This window comes from Lathamus discolor, chromosome 6 (genome assembly GCF_037157495.1).
Source record: "Lathamus discolor isolate bLatDis1 chromosome 6, bLatDis1.hap1, whole genome shotgun sequence".
Taxonomy (NCBI): domain Eukaryota; kingdom Metazoa; phylum Chordata; class Aves; order Psittaciformes; family Psittacidae; genus Lathamus; species Lathamus discolor.
This window is the reverse complement of record NC_088889.1, coordinates 55,941,194-55,958,220: the sequence shown is the minus strand read 5'-3', so window position 1 is coordinate 55,958,220 and position 17,027 is coordinate 55,941,194. Positions and strand designations below refer to the sequence as shown.

The 17,027-nt window shown below is 41.1% G+C and overlaps 1 protein-coding gene across 7 annotated transcripts in view; it reads right to left on the bottom strand.

Moving 5' to 3' along the window:
* The window catches only part of PLEKHA7 (pleckstrin homology domain containing A7), a 156,641-nt gene extending 141,410 nt beyond the window's left edge, over nucleotides 1-15,231 (bottom strand). For 4 of the 7 annotated variants that reach the window (XM_065682922.1, XM_065682925.1, XM_065682924.1 and 1 more), the window contains exons 1-3: nucleotides 14,652-14,827; nucleotides 14,446-14,522; nucleotides 14,230-14,287 (exon numbers count right to left, since the gene is read on the bottom strand). In XM_065682922.1, the coding sequence (XP_065538994.1) occupies nucleotides 14,230-14,287; nucleotides 14,446-14,522; nucleotides 14,652-14,734 (218 nt within the window). In that variant the 5' untranslated portion in view covers nucleotides 14,735-14,827. Of the gene's footprint in view, nucleotides 1-1,421; nucleotides 1,441-14,229; nucleotides 14,288-14,445; nucleotides 14,523-14,651; nucleotides 14,828-15,129 lie in introns of those variants that run through there. The other 3 variants (XM_065682928.1, XM_065682931.1, XM_065682932.1) reach the window with 3 other exon arrangements.
* Between the last annotated feature and the right edge of the window lie 1,796 nt (nucleotides 15,232-17,027).

Here is a 17,027-nt window from a genome sequence, read left to right as displayed (position 1 = left end):
AGGTGTTACTTTGTGTTTGAAAGACACAGTTCAAGTAGGGAACAATTGTTTGTAAGCACAGGAATACCGTATTTCAGCTGCCAGTTAATTTGCAACAACCCAGAGCACGGTCATACTTCACGGATGCTTGCTTGTAACAAGTACTCAGAGCGAGCTGGTGGGGGTATACACGCTGCACTGGGCAGCGGGCGTGGATAGGCAAGTTTGAAAGTGTTAAATCTGAGAGAAAAAAAAACCCACAGCATTTTCGTCAGACAAGAAAACATTCAACCAGTATTTTTACCTCAGTGCAACAGTTAAAAAAAGAGGAAAAAACCCACACAACGCTTTCACAAGCTATTATAAACCAAAAAATTCACTTGGAATAGACAGACAATAGAAAATAACAAAACATTTTAATCATTCGAGTATCTGAAACATTCTCTTTTCAGAGAGAAACCATTCGTGTTTGGTTTATACAAAGGTATTTTCAAAGTTTACAACTGAAATTTCAAGTTCCAAGATTTTTTTTTTTTGAGATACTTGTTATAAAAAGAATGTCTTTTAAAGTAGTCATTCAATCCTTAGTGAAATCACTGTTACTTCACCTGTAAGAGCACAGATGTAGACTTTACAAATTAAACCCTTTTTGATAAGTGTCACTGATCTTTTTCTCAGAACTCGGTTTGTATGTAGCTGAGATGCAAGATGCCCTGTGAGGAGTCAGATATATGCACTAAACCCATACTTTTGTAGCAGTCTGGGCCCCCCAGATTATAGAACACTTCACACAATGGTCATGGAAACGCACACATCGCTGACACTGAACATAAGTGCAGATTCCTCAGGACAAAGCCCTGCTAGCCATGCTGCAAAGCTGCTCAGACAGTTCAGAAACCACACAGGATTATGGTGAGAGAGTTTACTAACACAGCATGACAACATGGGAGATGAGTAGGATTTGAGGTATTTATTATCATTCTGCTCATGCCACATTTCCAGTAAAGATTCTCAAAGGGAAGAAAATCAGGAGTCATTAAGCTGCATTCTTACAGGTATTACAGCCCAACAACAGCCTCTTTTTTTTTTTTTTTTTTTTTTTTTGTACAACCAAGCTTTTCATCCCTTTATAAACCAATAAATCACCATTTCCTCCCAGAGTTATCCTAGCTTGTGTCTATTTCTACATCCTTGTCTTGCTACCTAAAAGGAAAATTAACTATCAGACACTCAGTAAAACAAAGCCAACAAAGCCACAGGAAGGTCTACAAACACAGTTATCTGGTCAAGATCCCAACCTACCAACACTGCAGTCCATACAGCTGTATACAGTTCTCCTCCACTGCCTGCACAATATAAGAAAAACATGTATGCACACACACCCATATAAAAGGAGCAGTATGGGCTGGGGAAGAAAAGAAATCAGAATGTTTCCTTATTACCTTAGAATAGCTGTTAAGCCACACCTAAGAAGGGAAGGGAGAAGTCTCCAGTCAGTAGTATGAAGCCATGTGAGGCTTCCTCTTCAACCAGCCTTCCTTAGGAATATACTAACAAAAATTCCTCTCTCCATATTTTATCCCAAATCACTAACAGAGTGATACCTTAGGATGTCTGCAGCTGTCTTAGTCTCTCTGTCTTCTGACCCTGGAAGGAAATTCTCAATCTCTGTACCCACCCATCTTGACTCAGCAAATCTCTCCAGAGCACCAGCCTACCCATTCTGGCAGAGAACACCATTTCCCAACCCCTACAGGAAATAACTCCTCATAACCGGTGAGCACTTGAATGCTAAGAAGGTCTGTCATTTACAATTTCACTTCAGTGTATGCATGTTCAAACAAATGGCATTGATTACACGGGTCACAAGTACCTTGATTCTCCTGAAACTAGGAACCTTTTCCCATCAGTTATAGTATCTACACCACCCCTAGTACCAATTGTGTAAAGAAGGCAAGTATTCAGCTGCTGTAGGCCCCTTAGTTGTTTGCAGCTACTCTGAGCAATTAAGACAACACAGTACACAGGATATCCTTATACAAGTCAACTTCAAAAAGGCAGCTGTGACATTTAAGGTAAGATTCTTTAGCAGGCAATCTAAGGAGAAGCCTATACAAAAAAACCCTCATATTATTATTATTATGTACTAAATAGTATCCCACTTGTGTGGGTTGGTCTGCCTTTCTTCCAAACTCACAAATAGCTGCATTCCAAAACAGAACATCTCTAAAAACTGCTTTTCTTATAGTCATTTATAAGTTTATTTCCAGAGAAGCATTACCTAAACTTAAAGCTGTTTTTCATGCCCTATAGAAACTGTTTTCAACACAGAGGGTGGGGTGTAGGAGGTATCAACTTGAGAGCTAGAAAACTAAAGGACAATCTGAAACACAACAGGAGGGGAATAAATACAAAGTCCTAATTGTTACACCTGTTGACAAGAAAGTAGCCATCCTCATGATTATCCACCTTAAAAATAAAAATATTAATTTAAGCTTCACTGCAAGAGTGACTCTAGTCTGAGTAGAGTTAGTGAAAAGAATCTTTACCCCAATCAATGGTAAAGGCCCATGCTTTAAAAATGAAAGGAAAACAACAGAACAACATCTGCAAGCTAAAAGTTTACTGTAAATCTCAGACTGACCTTTTAGTAGCTGAAACCGCATAAATTCCAGGAAAGACTTATGACAGGATTGCTCCACCATTTTCCAAGGCTTTTCAAAAAGAGATTCAACTTGTTTTTTCCTAGCATCAATAAAAATACCCATTACAGAAATATTCCCTCAAAGCCATTTCCCAATAAGTAGCATATTTATAATGTTGTTTTACAAAGATAGCAAGTGTTCACATCTCAGAAGATTTATTAATACAGCATGAGATACAAAGAAACACTCCACTAGACAGTATGTGACCTGCTTGAGCCTTTTGCCTGGGGAGGAGATGCTAGCTACATTATTACAAATGTATTTTAACATAAATGCACTTTGATACAAAGTAATTAAACAGAGGGGAAAAACTTCACTGTCCGAATCTTCCAAGATGAGAAGCCTGCATCTTTCTTAAAAAATGGAAGCCACTTTAAAAGCAATCTTATGTAGAATGACAAAGATAAATTCTAATAATATTATTTTTAATAATTATTTTTTATAACCATTTTTTACATATAGCCTTTAAAATTCCAGGGAGAGGGGGGCAGTTGTGGTTGTTTTTTTCCTAACAGCAGATGAAGTGTCAAGAGTTGCTTTCAAGACCTTTATGTGACACCATATCAGGAGCCTTTCAAAATATATGCATGCACAAAGAAGAATTTCTTTACTGTAAGGGTGGTGAGGCACTGGAATGGGTTACCCAGGGAAGCTGCGAATGCTCCATCGCAGGTGGTGTTCAGGGTCAGGTCACACAGAGCCTTGGGTGACATGGTTTAGTGCGAGGTGTCCCTGCCCATGGCAGGGGGTGTGGAACTTGATGGTCCTTTCCAACCCTAACTATTCTATGATTCTATGATTATTTCAACACAAACCCTTCCTGTTGTATCACAAACTCTGCATTTTAACATCATCCTTGTTAATTTAACTTGCCCATAACATATTGTGATAAAGTAATTCTTGTACCTCTAAACAGTTTTCAAAAGTCTCTTTATTGCTTTAGCTTCTGGACAGGCACAGAGGAAATATTTCCTCTTCTTACTCATCTAATTCAGTTAACAGCTATGTCAGAAGCACAGAAAAAATACTAGGAACACACCCTGCTTTTTCTTTTTGCAACTTATGACCCACTAGGAATGAAGAAAAAAATTACGTGGTTCTAGATTAAAATCAGCTTGAAAATAGAAAATTAAATCAAGATTTGCTACTTAAAATTATCTGAAGCACTCAAAAAAAAAAAAAAGTATCATTTTTTATCACATACTAATAAGAGACATTTTATTTTAGCTCACTTCAGAAGTGAAATGCAAGGGGGACCCACGTATTTTCCAAGACCTCGTACCTGTTATTCAAGTCCCAGTACCCATACACACAAACTTTGATTTTCCTCCTTGGTTTCTGTATTTAACCCACCTTAGCTATCAATACCATTTAATAGTTTATTTGCAGCTAGTTTAAGCCAATGCTTTCCAACCCTTCAACGTTACTAAATTTTACATCCTGTCCACCGCTCACTCAAGAATTAATTCTCCCCAGCAGTGGCTAATACATTTAGCTCCATTGTTCACTTGAGCCTTACCTGCTCATCTCTGCAGTTTTCCAGGTACCTCATGACCCAGCTACCTCTATGCTACCAGAACCATATGTTTAACCAGTGAAATGACAAGGATTTCAGGCACAATAGCTGACTGTTGCACATGGTCAACTGAAAAACCAAAACACCATGAACTTCCTTATAAGCAGTATTCACGCAGCAAAAGTTGAAGAAAGAGGACATAGATTTAGGGGAAGGGGCTATTGTAACTTGAAACAATCCATAGTATCCAACATGAACACTGCTTCTGACTGAAAGTTATAAAAGCAAATGCTGGTTTACTTTTGTGTCAGAGGACATTGTCATAGACCTCAGTAATTTCAATTATCCTTCCTCCATTCTCTTCTTTCAATATTTCCTTAGACAATTCAATAGTCTCCAAAGGCAGGGAAATGCAACTCACAAGACTCTTCATCTGGAGACTGTCCACCTTCCCAAACAAGTCAGCATTAAGAGGAGAAAAAACAGCCAGTGACACTGAAGTGTATCTATTACACTAATACTAACACCATGATGAAGTAAAGATTTATCACTTCATTTTTCAACTGAAAGGACTAAATACACTGTTAAAGGAGCATACCAAAGCCTAACTTGATACCTGTCATCTGTTTATTAAAAGAATTTCATATAATGATTTCCCATGAGGCAAGTAAAAATAAGTCATTGATTTTTATTCTCCTTTTAAATATAAATGAGCTCAAACTGCAACTCACTACATAGCTAAGTGGAAAAGCAAAAGGAAAGAGGTCAGGCTATTTAAAAATTCAATACTGGGAGTAATAACATGCACAGTGTTGAAGGAATAAATCGCTGCACTAACAAAGCACAGAAGTAACATTTAAAGAACAGTGTCAACCTATGATTTGCAAGGAAGGAAATAAAAATATTTACTCAAGCCACTTGACAATATCATTGTCTTAACTGGAAAACAAGGAACAACTTCACATTAAAAAAATGGCATGTTCGCAAACTGCTCACTTTAAATAAAAAATAAAAAGGATAATAAAAGGATCATGAGGTGGTAACAATAAAGATGAAGTGTGTGATAACCATCCTTTAAGAAAAAGAGTTTTCACCATTTTGCAGCTAATTTTTATTAATTCAATTTTAAGTTATCCCAGGCAATTGAACATGGTTTTGAACCACCATGTCTTCTGTGGAACAACTTCTTACATCCAGATTTTGTCAGTCTTATCTCACCATGCAAACAGCTAATGTTATAACTCCTGATCTTAAGAAAAATATAAAGAAAATATTACTAATGCTGCTTGACCAATCAGTGAAAATCACATACCATGAATCACACTCATTAGCATAGTTCTGTCTGCAGATGCGTTTAAACATTCTGCTGAAACAGATCTAAGAGATATATTATTTGAGGTATTAGTATAAGCCTTATTTCTTTTCATTTGATCCAAAGTAGGCATTGAACTGAAGCCCTAAAAGGTTAACGTGCAGAGCACACACATAAAACACCTAAAAATTAGCCTAAAAAGACACTTACTTACAAAAATTACATTTGCTTTTTGCACTCTGATTTATACTGCTTCATAAACAAAGTAATTCCAGTTTTTCATTTCTCTCCATTACATTAATATTGATACTCTACGTTAATCAAAATGAGTCTTTCTTCTGCCTAGAAAAGGACAGGGGAGTAACTGCAAAGAGTAAAGAACTGATAAACGCAAAATTCAATGCAAGCTGCTGCTCAAGCATTTTTCCTGTTTGAAGATGACTGTGAAACTATGACATTTTGAAACAACTGCAGTTTGCAAAAAGCCAGTAACTACATTTTTTTTCAGATTAAATAAAGCAGAAAATTAACAGCAGCTCTTCTGCTTAGTCATACTTGACAATCAGTCTATGCAGAGCTTCTGAAAAAAAAAAAATCACCTGCAGGTTGCAGAATCAACAGGTATTTTCAAAATGCTCAGTACTCTGATCTCAGTTCAGGATATTTGGCCTCTAGGAAGTAAATAAAATATAATAGAAGTCCTCACTTATCAAAGAATTGTAAATGAAATCTAGTAGTACTCAAATGCTTAATTTCAGCAGTGTATCCAAAACTCATTCCAGAAGCTTTGGTGGGTTTGGTTGTATTTTCTACTAAACTAAAGATAAAACCTTTAAAGATACAGATAAGCAATAAGGAAAACAAGGGTTTAAACAGAAAACTTTAGGCAGAAAGGCACATACCTACTACATATTGGTAACAAGTTTTTACACCTGTCTAGACAAGTCTGTGACATTCCTGCCAAATACTACATGGCAGGCAATAAAAAAAAAGGGTTGGGCATGTTACCAGACTCTTCTTAGATTTTAACATCTTTAATTATAAATCTGCTTTTAAATTACAAGTTCTGTTTCTAAGGACAGTATCTCAAAGCAGACTTCATAAAACTGTCTAATAATGCTGCAGGAAAAGACAATTAAATTAGAAATAAAACGAGGTTTTAGCCCCATACTTCACTGTTATCCAAGACAAAGTCAAAAATAAATAAATAAACAAACACCACAAACCAAACCATTTTTTAAGAAAAAGCATATCTATGAGGCAAAGACAAAAGAAATTAGATCTAACAGTAAATTAGAAAGTACAGTCATACTGGATAGAATTGGACGTGATATTAAGTAAATGTGACACCACATTATTCAAGCTGGCCTTTGCAGGGATGCAGCAGTACAATACTGAAGCAGTACACTTAATCTATACCGATGAAATGTAAATATTGGAGATGATGGCAAACTTTGATCGGTTGCGAGGTAAAAAATCCCTCATTTTAGTATAACCCCTCTGCAGCAAACAGGATGATGGGAAAATGCAGGGCATAGAACCTGGGAGGAAAAAAAAACCAAGGAAAAAAAACTCATCCATGTACTTCACATCATGCACTTCTCTCTCACTAAAGCACTTGCTAAGACTGCTTAGCCTTGCCACACTTGCCTGGAAAAGGTACTTTCTTGTTTCCTTCATTATAAAATACAAAAACATCTTGCATGATACATTTGCCCGCAGACAGATAATCCTTTTAGCTAGGTCCAGTTGCTAGAGTGTTTAACAGCTACCGATATATTGAAGAAGCACCAGTATTCAACAAAACTTGTAGTATTAATATCAAGATTCTGCTATCCCAAATATTTGAGATTCTCTCTATTCTGGTAGATGACGGGTAAAAAAACAAAATTAAAAGCATTGAATAGATTATTTCCCCATCTAATGCGGTAGACTATTGCACACTTCTAAAAGCAGTCTGAAATGTAACACAATATTATTAAAGCTATTTTTAAGATTATAGTAATACCTACTCAGTACAACTGTATTTATTTTTACTCTCTACATTTCAGACACATTTTCAGAAATATTAAAACCCTCACTGCAACATGCAGCTTCCTAAAACATACGTGCATGTTCACCTGTGCAAAGGTTCAATGAAAGCAGAAGCTGACACTACTTTGGCAAAGAGGCTGAATGAATGACAGACAGATTCATGTTAAAGAAGCTAGAATGCATACTGAACAAAATGTGGATGCTGGCAGCTCTGAAGAACCAGTTCATACCCTTGTTTCTGAGCTACAATACAAGCAAGCCGTATAACCCCAACTAGAACAAAAGAATGTTCCTCTGTTTCCCAGCCAACTTTGATTTCCAGAAGTGTTCAACACTCAAAAAAACATCTCAAGCTAATGGGAATTATGCTTTAAGTGTATGCTATCCTTGCTGGCCTCCAGGTAGTCAAAATTCTGTTTTCCAACACAAGTATTTTGGAAGGCAAACAAGGATTCACAATCCAAGCTAAGTACTTTCTTGATGCAGCCTTTCCTTAAAAACAAACAAAACCCAGCACCTACCCTTATACACTCCTCCCTCCTGCAAGGAACGCACACAGTATTACTCTTCATTTATATACATCACTAAATCAAACCGTGCATGGCATTTTCCTTACGCACAGTTCCAAGCTTGGTTTTCCAGAGGGCGCTCTGAAATTCAGGCAGCATGAGTATACCCTTTTCCCGCATTCTGGGAGCTAAACTACAAAGTACTTCTTTTGCTGTCTGCACTCATCAGCAGTCTCTGCATGAGTACAAATTTATCAGCATTTACTTCACTCTTTACTGAACAATCTCTCATTTTAACTGTCACTGAAAAAGGACACTTGTTTACACCACTTGAATGAAACAGAGCTGTTCTATTCACCCAGCAGGTCCAATATCCCCAGCTCAGGTCTGTTCACTACCCAGGAGAACGCAATTTATCGAACAGGATATCTGATCAAGCCCAGAACCAGAGAATAAAGGACAAGAAGAGAGATATAAAGAAATTCATACAAGCAATACTATTTACTGTTACTGTATATAGTTCTCTTTTTCTCCCACTGCCCAAATGGAACACTGTCTTATGAGAAATTAAAAAATAGTAACAATAAACACCAACACAGATTCACCCGCATCGTGGGAGCTTTTCTCTGGCTGCCTCATTTCCTGCCAGTGAACCAGTAGAGGCCGCTCAAGACCATCCATCGCTTCTGCAGAACTGCAGGATGGGACAGTTTCCCTGCCCTCCTATTTCAACACAAAAGCCAGTTCTAGCATTTTTCTTTCACTTCTCAATTTCATGTCTGCTTTTTCACCAGTACAGATTACCTCTATGAAGTCTAATCCCCTCAAGGGCAACTCCTGATTGAATTCTAGTAATCAGTCATAACTTAGGGATTGCTGCAGATGGTGCCCATCAAGACTTACCCAAACTAGAGCTTTACCCATTGCTGTGGAACTAGTCCAGACTTCTTTCCCTGAAAGCTTCTCCATGACATTTTGCAGCACACAAAGTCATTTCATTTTGTCAGAAACTGTCCTCAAATTTGCCAGTGATCATGTAAACATCTTCCCTCGTGGTTGGTGTGCTCTCATGTGCTTCCAACTACATAATTTTTATTTCACCTCAGGAACGCCACACAACTCAAACTAGTTATACACATCAACATCAAAGTGAAGTACCTCACAGGCCAGTCCCTCACAGGTGGATTTCGTACTGGTTCATATACTTACTTAAACACTAATTGAGACCTTTTATCTAAACATGGGTTCAGGAACCACAAAGGATATAACCTATATTGAAGATCTCATGATGAAGGACATCACTACTCCTTACAGTAGTTAAGTGTTCCAGTAGCTTTTGCTTGTACAGCAATAACCATCATGGCAAACAGAGCAAGAAAATAACTAAAACACAATTTATGTTTACAACAGGCCATGAAACACGTAAGTAGGTAATACAGTAAGCAGTGCTTAACCCATCTAAGCAGCCACGAAAAAGAAACAGTCCTCAATACCCAACTAGGAGTGGGGAAGACAAGAATTTCTGCAGGGCAGAAGAAACCTGTTGATTAAATTTATAAATAAGATTCTAAACCAATCTTCTTAGATAATCAAAAGGACTGAACTCAATAATCCAGATGGTCTCTTTCCTTTTGGGCTTCCGTGATTAAAAAATCATCAGTTGGGTATCATCTATAGCCCACACCAGGTAATCAGAGCCCTTGTATAGTTTTCAGTGACTTGGTACTGAAAGTATGCATTTGGCACGGCAGAAACAAAGTTACAAAGGCAGATCTCAATTTGGGTGTTCTTTGCTCTTTTACTATTTCCAATTACTTGAAACACATACCACTCATATTTTCTAAGCACAGTAAAACCTAAATAAAAGAATTAAAGAATAACAGTTGCAAAGAGCTACAGACTATTGCATGAACAATGGTGATTTCATAAAAAGTTTTATTGTTGGTCATCCACTGCAAACTAAGGAAGAGGCCAACTTGGACCAAAAAAATACTTCATAAATAAGTAACAGGTTAACTTCAGATATTTAAATGCTAATTTCCATTTTCTTGTTCTTTATTTTAGGCTACAATTTGAATGCAGTATTACCTTTGAGATGTGCAGTATTATTGCAGCATCCTAAAACAACTTCTCTAGTAGTAGTACACTTTTTTAACATACTTTAATACGAGCCAGTTAGGTATCTAATACTGGAATAATGGCTTCTTTGACATCAACACTCATCTCAATCTTTCAAAGGTGTAAGAAGGTAACAAAAGAACCGTTCCAGACTTCCAAAGCTTTCCAACTTCCCTACATCTTCTGGATGATCAGAAAAAGATAAAAAGCAAATGGAAACAAAAGCTTGCATTACAATGCATACATGCGCTGTTTTTCCATCAGTCACTATTTTTCTTGCATGTCACATTTCCTTCCTCAGAAAGAGTCTGCCAATCACTTACCACTTCACATTGGCAACCCAACAAACCAGACCAAGCATTGTCAGTTTCTCATTCAATTCCACATATGCTCAGCAATAACCCTTTTACAGTGACTGGTAACATAAAGCCGTTGCCCAACAAATCCAACATCCTTTAAAAACACCAGCAAACAAACAAACAAATGAGATGGAAAAGAGTAACAGAAGTTGTCCCTGGCACTCAAAATCAGAAAACGCAATACCCATGATACTTTTAGACATAGAGATTTTACCAAAACTACTAAACGGAGACCGAGAAAAATCAGTTTATACATTATTTATTTAATGTTTTATTTAGTGATTTTAGGATAAAAGGAAGCACTGCACTAATAGAGTTTGCCACTATCAAGAAAACTTGAAGAATAAGAACAGAGAAAATCATTCAGGAAGACATACACATACATATATGGGAAGAACTAGAATGTAGCTTCATAGATGGCTTCCTAATATAAATTACAACCTTAAAAGTTAAAGCAGCAAAGGAAAAGGAAGATGTCAGAAAGATCTGTCAGTAAACTGACAGCATTCACATGTGCTGTCAGTGTGGGTGTCTTCCCCAAATAGGCAAACAACCTAAAATGTAGAAAACTGAGACATTTTTAGAGCCAAGAAAGCACTTTTGTTGCTTAAGAGTCTCACAACAGCTCACTCCAATGTATGGTTCTGTTCATTCACACACAACAAAGATGACTTAATTTTGCAAGAGGTATAGAGAATAACCTCAGGGTAATCAGACAGAGGGTCCTTTTTAAAGGCCTGGACAAAGAACACAGTTTATTTAGTTGAGCAAAGCAAAACTAAGAGATGTGATTTCAGATAAACAGCTCAAGCAAATAACCAAACAGAAAATAGTCCCCCTAAAACTACAACACAGCTGCTTAACTATAGCGCAGCACTAAGATACAAAAACCATTATAAACCAGAGCTCATTAATTTGGAAAGTTTCTACCACTGGAGTTCCAACAATTTTCAAATTCGCTGTATGTGGAAAGGGAAGAAAAGTGTACCTGATTTTGATATTAAGCTTGACCACCTTATAAACCTTTATTTTATTATGTGATGTTTCAAGGTTGTCTGTAGTACCAAATAAAGTAATAAAGACATGGAAAATGGACATAGGATTCACTAATTTTAAGTCAAAGATGGCTTACGTCCAATGTTATAGCTAATGTTTTGATTACTGCGGTACCAGAAATCACTTACATAAGTGGAGTTAGCCTATATAAAATGTCTGATACTGTGTCCCACATGAAATTATTTAAAATTGAAATAATTTCATTAAAGAAATAATAAATAATACTTAAAATAGAAATATGACTTATAAGATTCATAAAGAAATTGACCAAAGAGGAAAAACTACAATAGGTTGTATTAATAGTGGAAATTATCACAAGAGAGAGGGGTTATCTGTAGCATTCCTCCTGACACTCTTCAATAAATCAGTAGCCATGGAGTGACAATGTGCTCATGAAATTTCTGTGGATGACACCAGACTGGAAATTGCCACCAGTATAAGGAGGACTGGGTAGTTACAAGGGAGAGCTCACGGGTTTGTGAGCTGGAATGCCAGAAAACCAAAGAGTACAACATATGAAATCATGCATTTAGGGACCAGTAACCTTTTCTGCAAGCTGAGAACTCATCACGTGGAAACAACATAGGAGAAAGGAACAGAGCAGTGAGGTACAGAAAGCCTCATCTAAGGATGCTGATGTTTACATGAACACAAGGATAGCTCAATATGTTCACGGAAATAAAACTGAGAAACTCCACTAGGCTCAGAAAGCCTCTGAGCTGAAAATAGAGAAGCTAGAGCAGTGCCGTGTGGGAAGCACTACTGCTGAAGAGGATACTGTATCAGGTGAATCTCTGGTCTGAAGTAGTACAAATGAACAGATTTATGCTCCTCACAAAACTTTGCTTGGCTAGAGATAGTCAAGTTTATCCAATTACTCTGTAAAATACACTCTCCATTCTTTATCGCCTTTCCTGCAGCAATCCCAGCCCAAGCTAAAGAATGCTATTAGCACAAGTTATGGCAATGCGCTGCACACAACTATAATTTAACAATCAGAAATTTAAAGTTTCGTAATTTCCTGACAAACAAGGCATAAGAATGGTCTTTCAAATAGAGCAGCTGGGAAAAGGCATCTAAGCTGTTCTAAAATTGCACTAGTAAGCTTCTGGAAAGGACAGAAAATCACATAGATGTATCCCTAAGAAGAAAAGAAGTTTGTGTTGCTGTACCTGTGTAAAGGATCTGTTTACACTATATTTACAGACCCCTACAGTTATCTTAATAGAGACTTCCACTGTCCACCTATGGAACCAGAAGAATATTCTATTCCCTTCTTTCAACAGGCTGGCCACAGTTAAAGGGTGGATGCTATAAGTGGTATTCAACTGCTCTCCAATGCCTTGCTGTTATCTCCTACTCACAAATTAAGGGCTAAACTAACTGCCCAGACCAGCACTGTAAAGAATTTTCTAGCTCTGCCAAAGAGGGACTGACTACCATTTTTGTCCTTCGTAGGGAAAGCGACACCCAACATTCTAGAATCATGGGAAATTTTATTTAATAAACATCCTACCATGCAAGGTTATTAATGATGTTTTCCTTCACCTAACCCAGTACGGTTTTGAAGTTTGATCTTTACAAAAACCTCAAGTTCATCAAAGGTTTTGGAGTACGCTCTACAAGCATTTCAAAAGCAGACATCTGCAAGACAGCTGTCAGCAGGTATAGGGGACTATGCCTGGGTTAACTGCCCGATTCTGCACTGAAGCAATAAGATACACTGTTTCACAGTACCTTTCTGTCAGTTTCATTGAATTTACCATGCACTCAGATTTCCAAAGGAAAATGCGAAAACATCGCGACACACAACTCTATATCCAGGGTGCAACAGAGCAACCGAGTTTTACTGATTTGATTAAACCTCTACTGTTACATCAGTGCTCATACCTGTAAAAGCCTTACATATGTAACATTTGAAAGAAATTCTTTTAATTACCCTATTTTACTGCAAATTGCTTGCATCTCATAGAATAAAAGAGCCTTAAATAGGCAGAACATCTCAAGTTTTTAACTGTTCTCTGAATAAGATATGCTACATGAAAGATGCAGTGGCCACCACCAGCTCAGGCAAGTCAACTCCGTGCGTTCAGCCGTGTCTGTTAAGAAACACCGAAAAACCTTTTCGCTTGCAAAACTTCCCAGGGCTGCACCCACAGCCGCGAGCCACTGAAAATAAAACCCAAACCCAACCATCCACCTTCAACCATGACCCGCGCTCAGCAACGCGTCGCTCCACCTGCCACAAACCGCACTTTAAATACCGGGAAGAGAGAAGGGGGGCGCAGTGGGGGGGACAAACCAACGCACAAAACCCCCAGCAAACTGAAGAGCCGCCTCCAGGGAAACCTGTTGCTAGCCTCAGCCTCAGCCGCAGCGCAGCAGCCAGGGGATCCACGCATCCCCCCGCTGCCCGCAGCCAGCTTTCCCCATCCGCCGCCGACCCCGCGCACCCACCGCGATGTCACTTTCCCTCGCGTTGATCATTAACGAAACCGGCGGACGTGCCGGGCTGGGGGGCGCAAGGGGGAACGGAAGCAGCGCGACGCTTGAGGCGTCCCCGCGGGCGGGCCGGGGCCGCGCCGCCAGCGCCCCCCGCCATAGACCGCCGGAGGACGGCGCGGGGCAGGGCAGTACTCACTCAATGAAGTAGCTGGCGCCCTCCTCCGAGAAGCCCTCCTCCCATCCGCGGGGCAGGTCTGCAAGGCGGCGGGAGAGAGAGAAAGAAAGCGGGGAAGGACGGGTGAGAACTTCACCCGCGGCCCCGAGGCGCCTCGCTGAGGGCGGGCAGGGAGGTGAGGAGGGCGAGCGGAGCAGCCGTGAGCGGGGCAGCCCTGCCGCCGCCCCCGGCACCCACCTGAGCGGATCATGTGGCCGGAGTTGACGGGCTCCCCGGTGCGAGGGTGCAGCCAAGTGGTGGTGCGGGTCAGGTCGCTGGGAGGGAGAAGCGGAAAACATGCACCTGTTAGTGACTGCGTGCGGCCCCCGGCGGGCCGGGCGGCAGGGAGAACGGCGAGCGGGAAGCGGCGGGGGCAGGGCCACCCCCCACCCCTTCCCCCTTACTCGATGAAGAAGACTCTCCCGTCCCTGCAGACGCCGTAGGACCAGTGCTCAGGTAGAGTGTCCCGCCCCACCGTCGCCGCCATGTTCGCCGTGCGCGCAGCCAGCCAGCCGGCCAGGGAGGGAGTGCGGGCGGGCTGGCGGCCGGCGCTCGGCGCCCAGCGCCCGGCTCTGCTCGGCAGCGCCACCGCGGCCGCTGGAGGCGCGGCGCCCCGGCGCGGGTGAGGGGCGACACCTCCTGCCCCTCAGGAGGCCGGCGCCTGTCCCGGGCAGCCCGCGGAGGCGGGCGCTTGAGGTGACGCCGGCAGCTTTGTCCGCCGCTGCCCCGCACTCGGCCGCCCGGCCCGGCAGAGTCCCGCCAAGGGCCGTTGGCCTCGTCCCCTCCCGCCCGGGAGGAACGTAGCGGCCCCGCGGCCGCCCCCGAGCCGCAGGACACCGAGTGGGACGCAGGGGCACGGCGGCTGGGAAGCGAGCAGCGTACCGCGCGGGAGAGAGCGGCTGCAGGGTCCGGTGGGGAAGGTGCACATCCTTAGGGACGCTCTTCGCTGCACGAGGAGGCCGGGTGAATCGCCTGCCCCAGCCCTAGCCGCTGTGAGGAGGTGTCAAAGGGGAGGATAAGTACAGGTGTGTTAGTACTTGATTTCTACCGTGTCCCGGGATACACTCCCGCAAGTGGTGGAAGGTGAGGAGGGAAAGACCGTCTGGACTTCGAACCTCAGGTACAGGGGACAATCGCTGTCAAGGTTAACAGATAGCGAAGAGTCAATAGCAGGCAGTTGACAAAGTAGAGCTGTCGCTGGTATCACAAGGGACCTGTGCCAATCCCTGTGTTCATCAATGACCTGGAAAAGGAGGAAATGGTAACATGAGAAAACCTGCTAGGTGAATATAAGTTACACATTACTCTCTCCCAGCTCAGACCTGTGGCATTAGGTCTCTACTGGTGCTTGTGCAGGGGGAACCTACAGCTGCGCAAGGGACAGGTGGGTGCCTCAGGCAAAGCTGAGGTTACTTGGGAATATGCAGTAGGGACAGAGTGGACGGGACAGGCACGGGGTGCTGTGGCAGGGCTGCCGCACAGCAGAGCCTTAATGCTTCTTCCTCTAGTCCTCTATGCCAAGCAGTGGGCAATGGCGAGTCCCAGCCTGTGCCTTGGCTTGACAGGAGTGGTAACTGCAGCAGGAGAGAGAGGGACAAAGGGCCAAGAGGGTCAGGGTGGGGAAGTCTGCCCCTACTTCTTCCAATGAGAAAAAAAAAAAAAGAAAGCCAGGAAATGGGATGTTTGCTGGCTTGGGGTAGGAGGGAGTGTTAAACAGAGGAAAGACAGGCTGCAAGGAGGGGTGGGAAAGGACAGATGAGCTTGACTAGAGTACAGCAGTAACGGAAAATAGAGAACTGACAGCATGGCTGTGCAGGAGACTGAGAACCCATGCAGTAGGGAGGATGTAAGGGGGGAGAGTGCTGCAGTACAGTGGAAATAATACATGTATGTTTTTTCATCTAAATAACTGAAAGGCATCATCGGAATAAATTAGAAGGCAAGAAAAACAGCAGCAATGGGAAGAGAGAGGACTTTGGTCTATTTCAGAGGAGTTTCAGACAACATGCAGGCTGGCACTGTGTGGCTGTCCTTTTTTGGTCACCATTTGAGAAGGTGACACTATACTACACTAAAACCAGTCATTACTGTGGGACATGTTACAGGCTACATGTTCAAAAGAGGTTTGATTTCAATTGCACATTAGAAAGCATGGGATTGAAATCAAGAGCTTGGTGGGAGTTTTGTTAAAGTCCAGCAGAGTCTTACACCTGCAGATCTATTGCTAAGTTCTGTGGGCTAATTTCCCTGACTTTACACCATAAAAAATTCTTCAATATGATCATCTTCCAACAGTTCCCAGAATTTTAGTTTATGCACAATTAAAAAGCAGGATTGTCTTCTAGTCCTTTATCCTAGAGTCAAAATTTTTATAAAAACTTCTAAAATTTGAACTTTTGTGCTGCTTTTCTTTAAAACCCCAACAATTTTGAGTCATTCTGGTAATGTTGTGATCTGGTAATGTGTGTTATCACAGAACCTGCAATAAGGGCAGTTCTCATGCAATTATGAAGTGAATCAAATACAAGTTCCTTAGTGTCATTGCGCATTTAGATCTGTGCAGAAGAAATAAGACAAACTATCTCATAGCAAAGATGTTATGAAGCAAGTCTTTCATGCTCTGTCAGCTGCATGAACTCGTCAAAGTTAGCTTGTAACTCCACTACCCTTTGACCACTAGACCACTGTGGCAAGATAGGGTTCTCCGCTTATAGTGAATAGTAGCTTAACTGAATAAACATTATTGTGTTGTGGATTTCAGCTCCTAAAAGCATCCATAC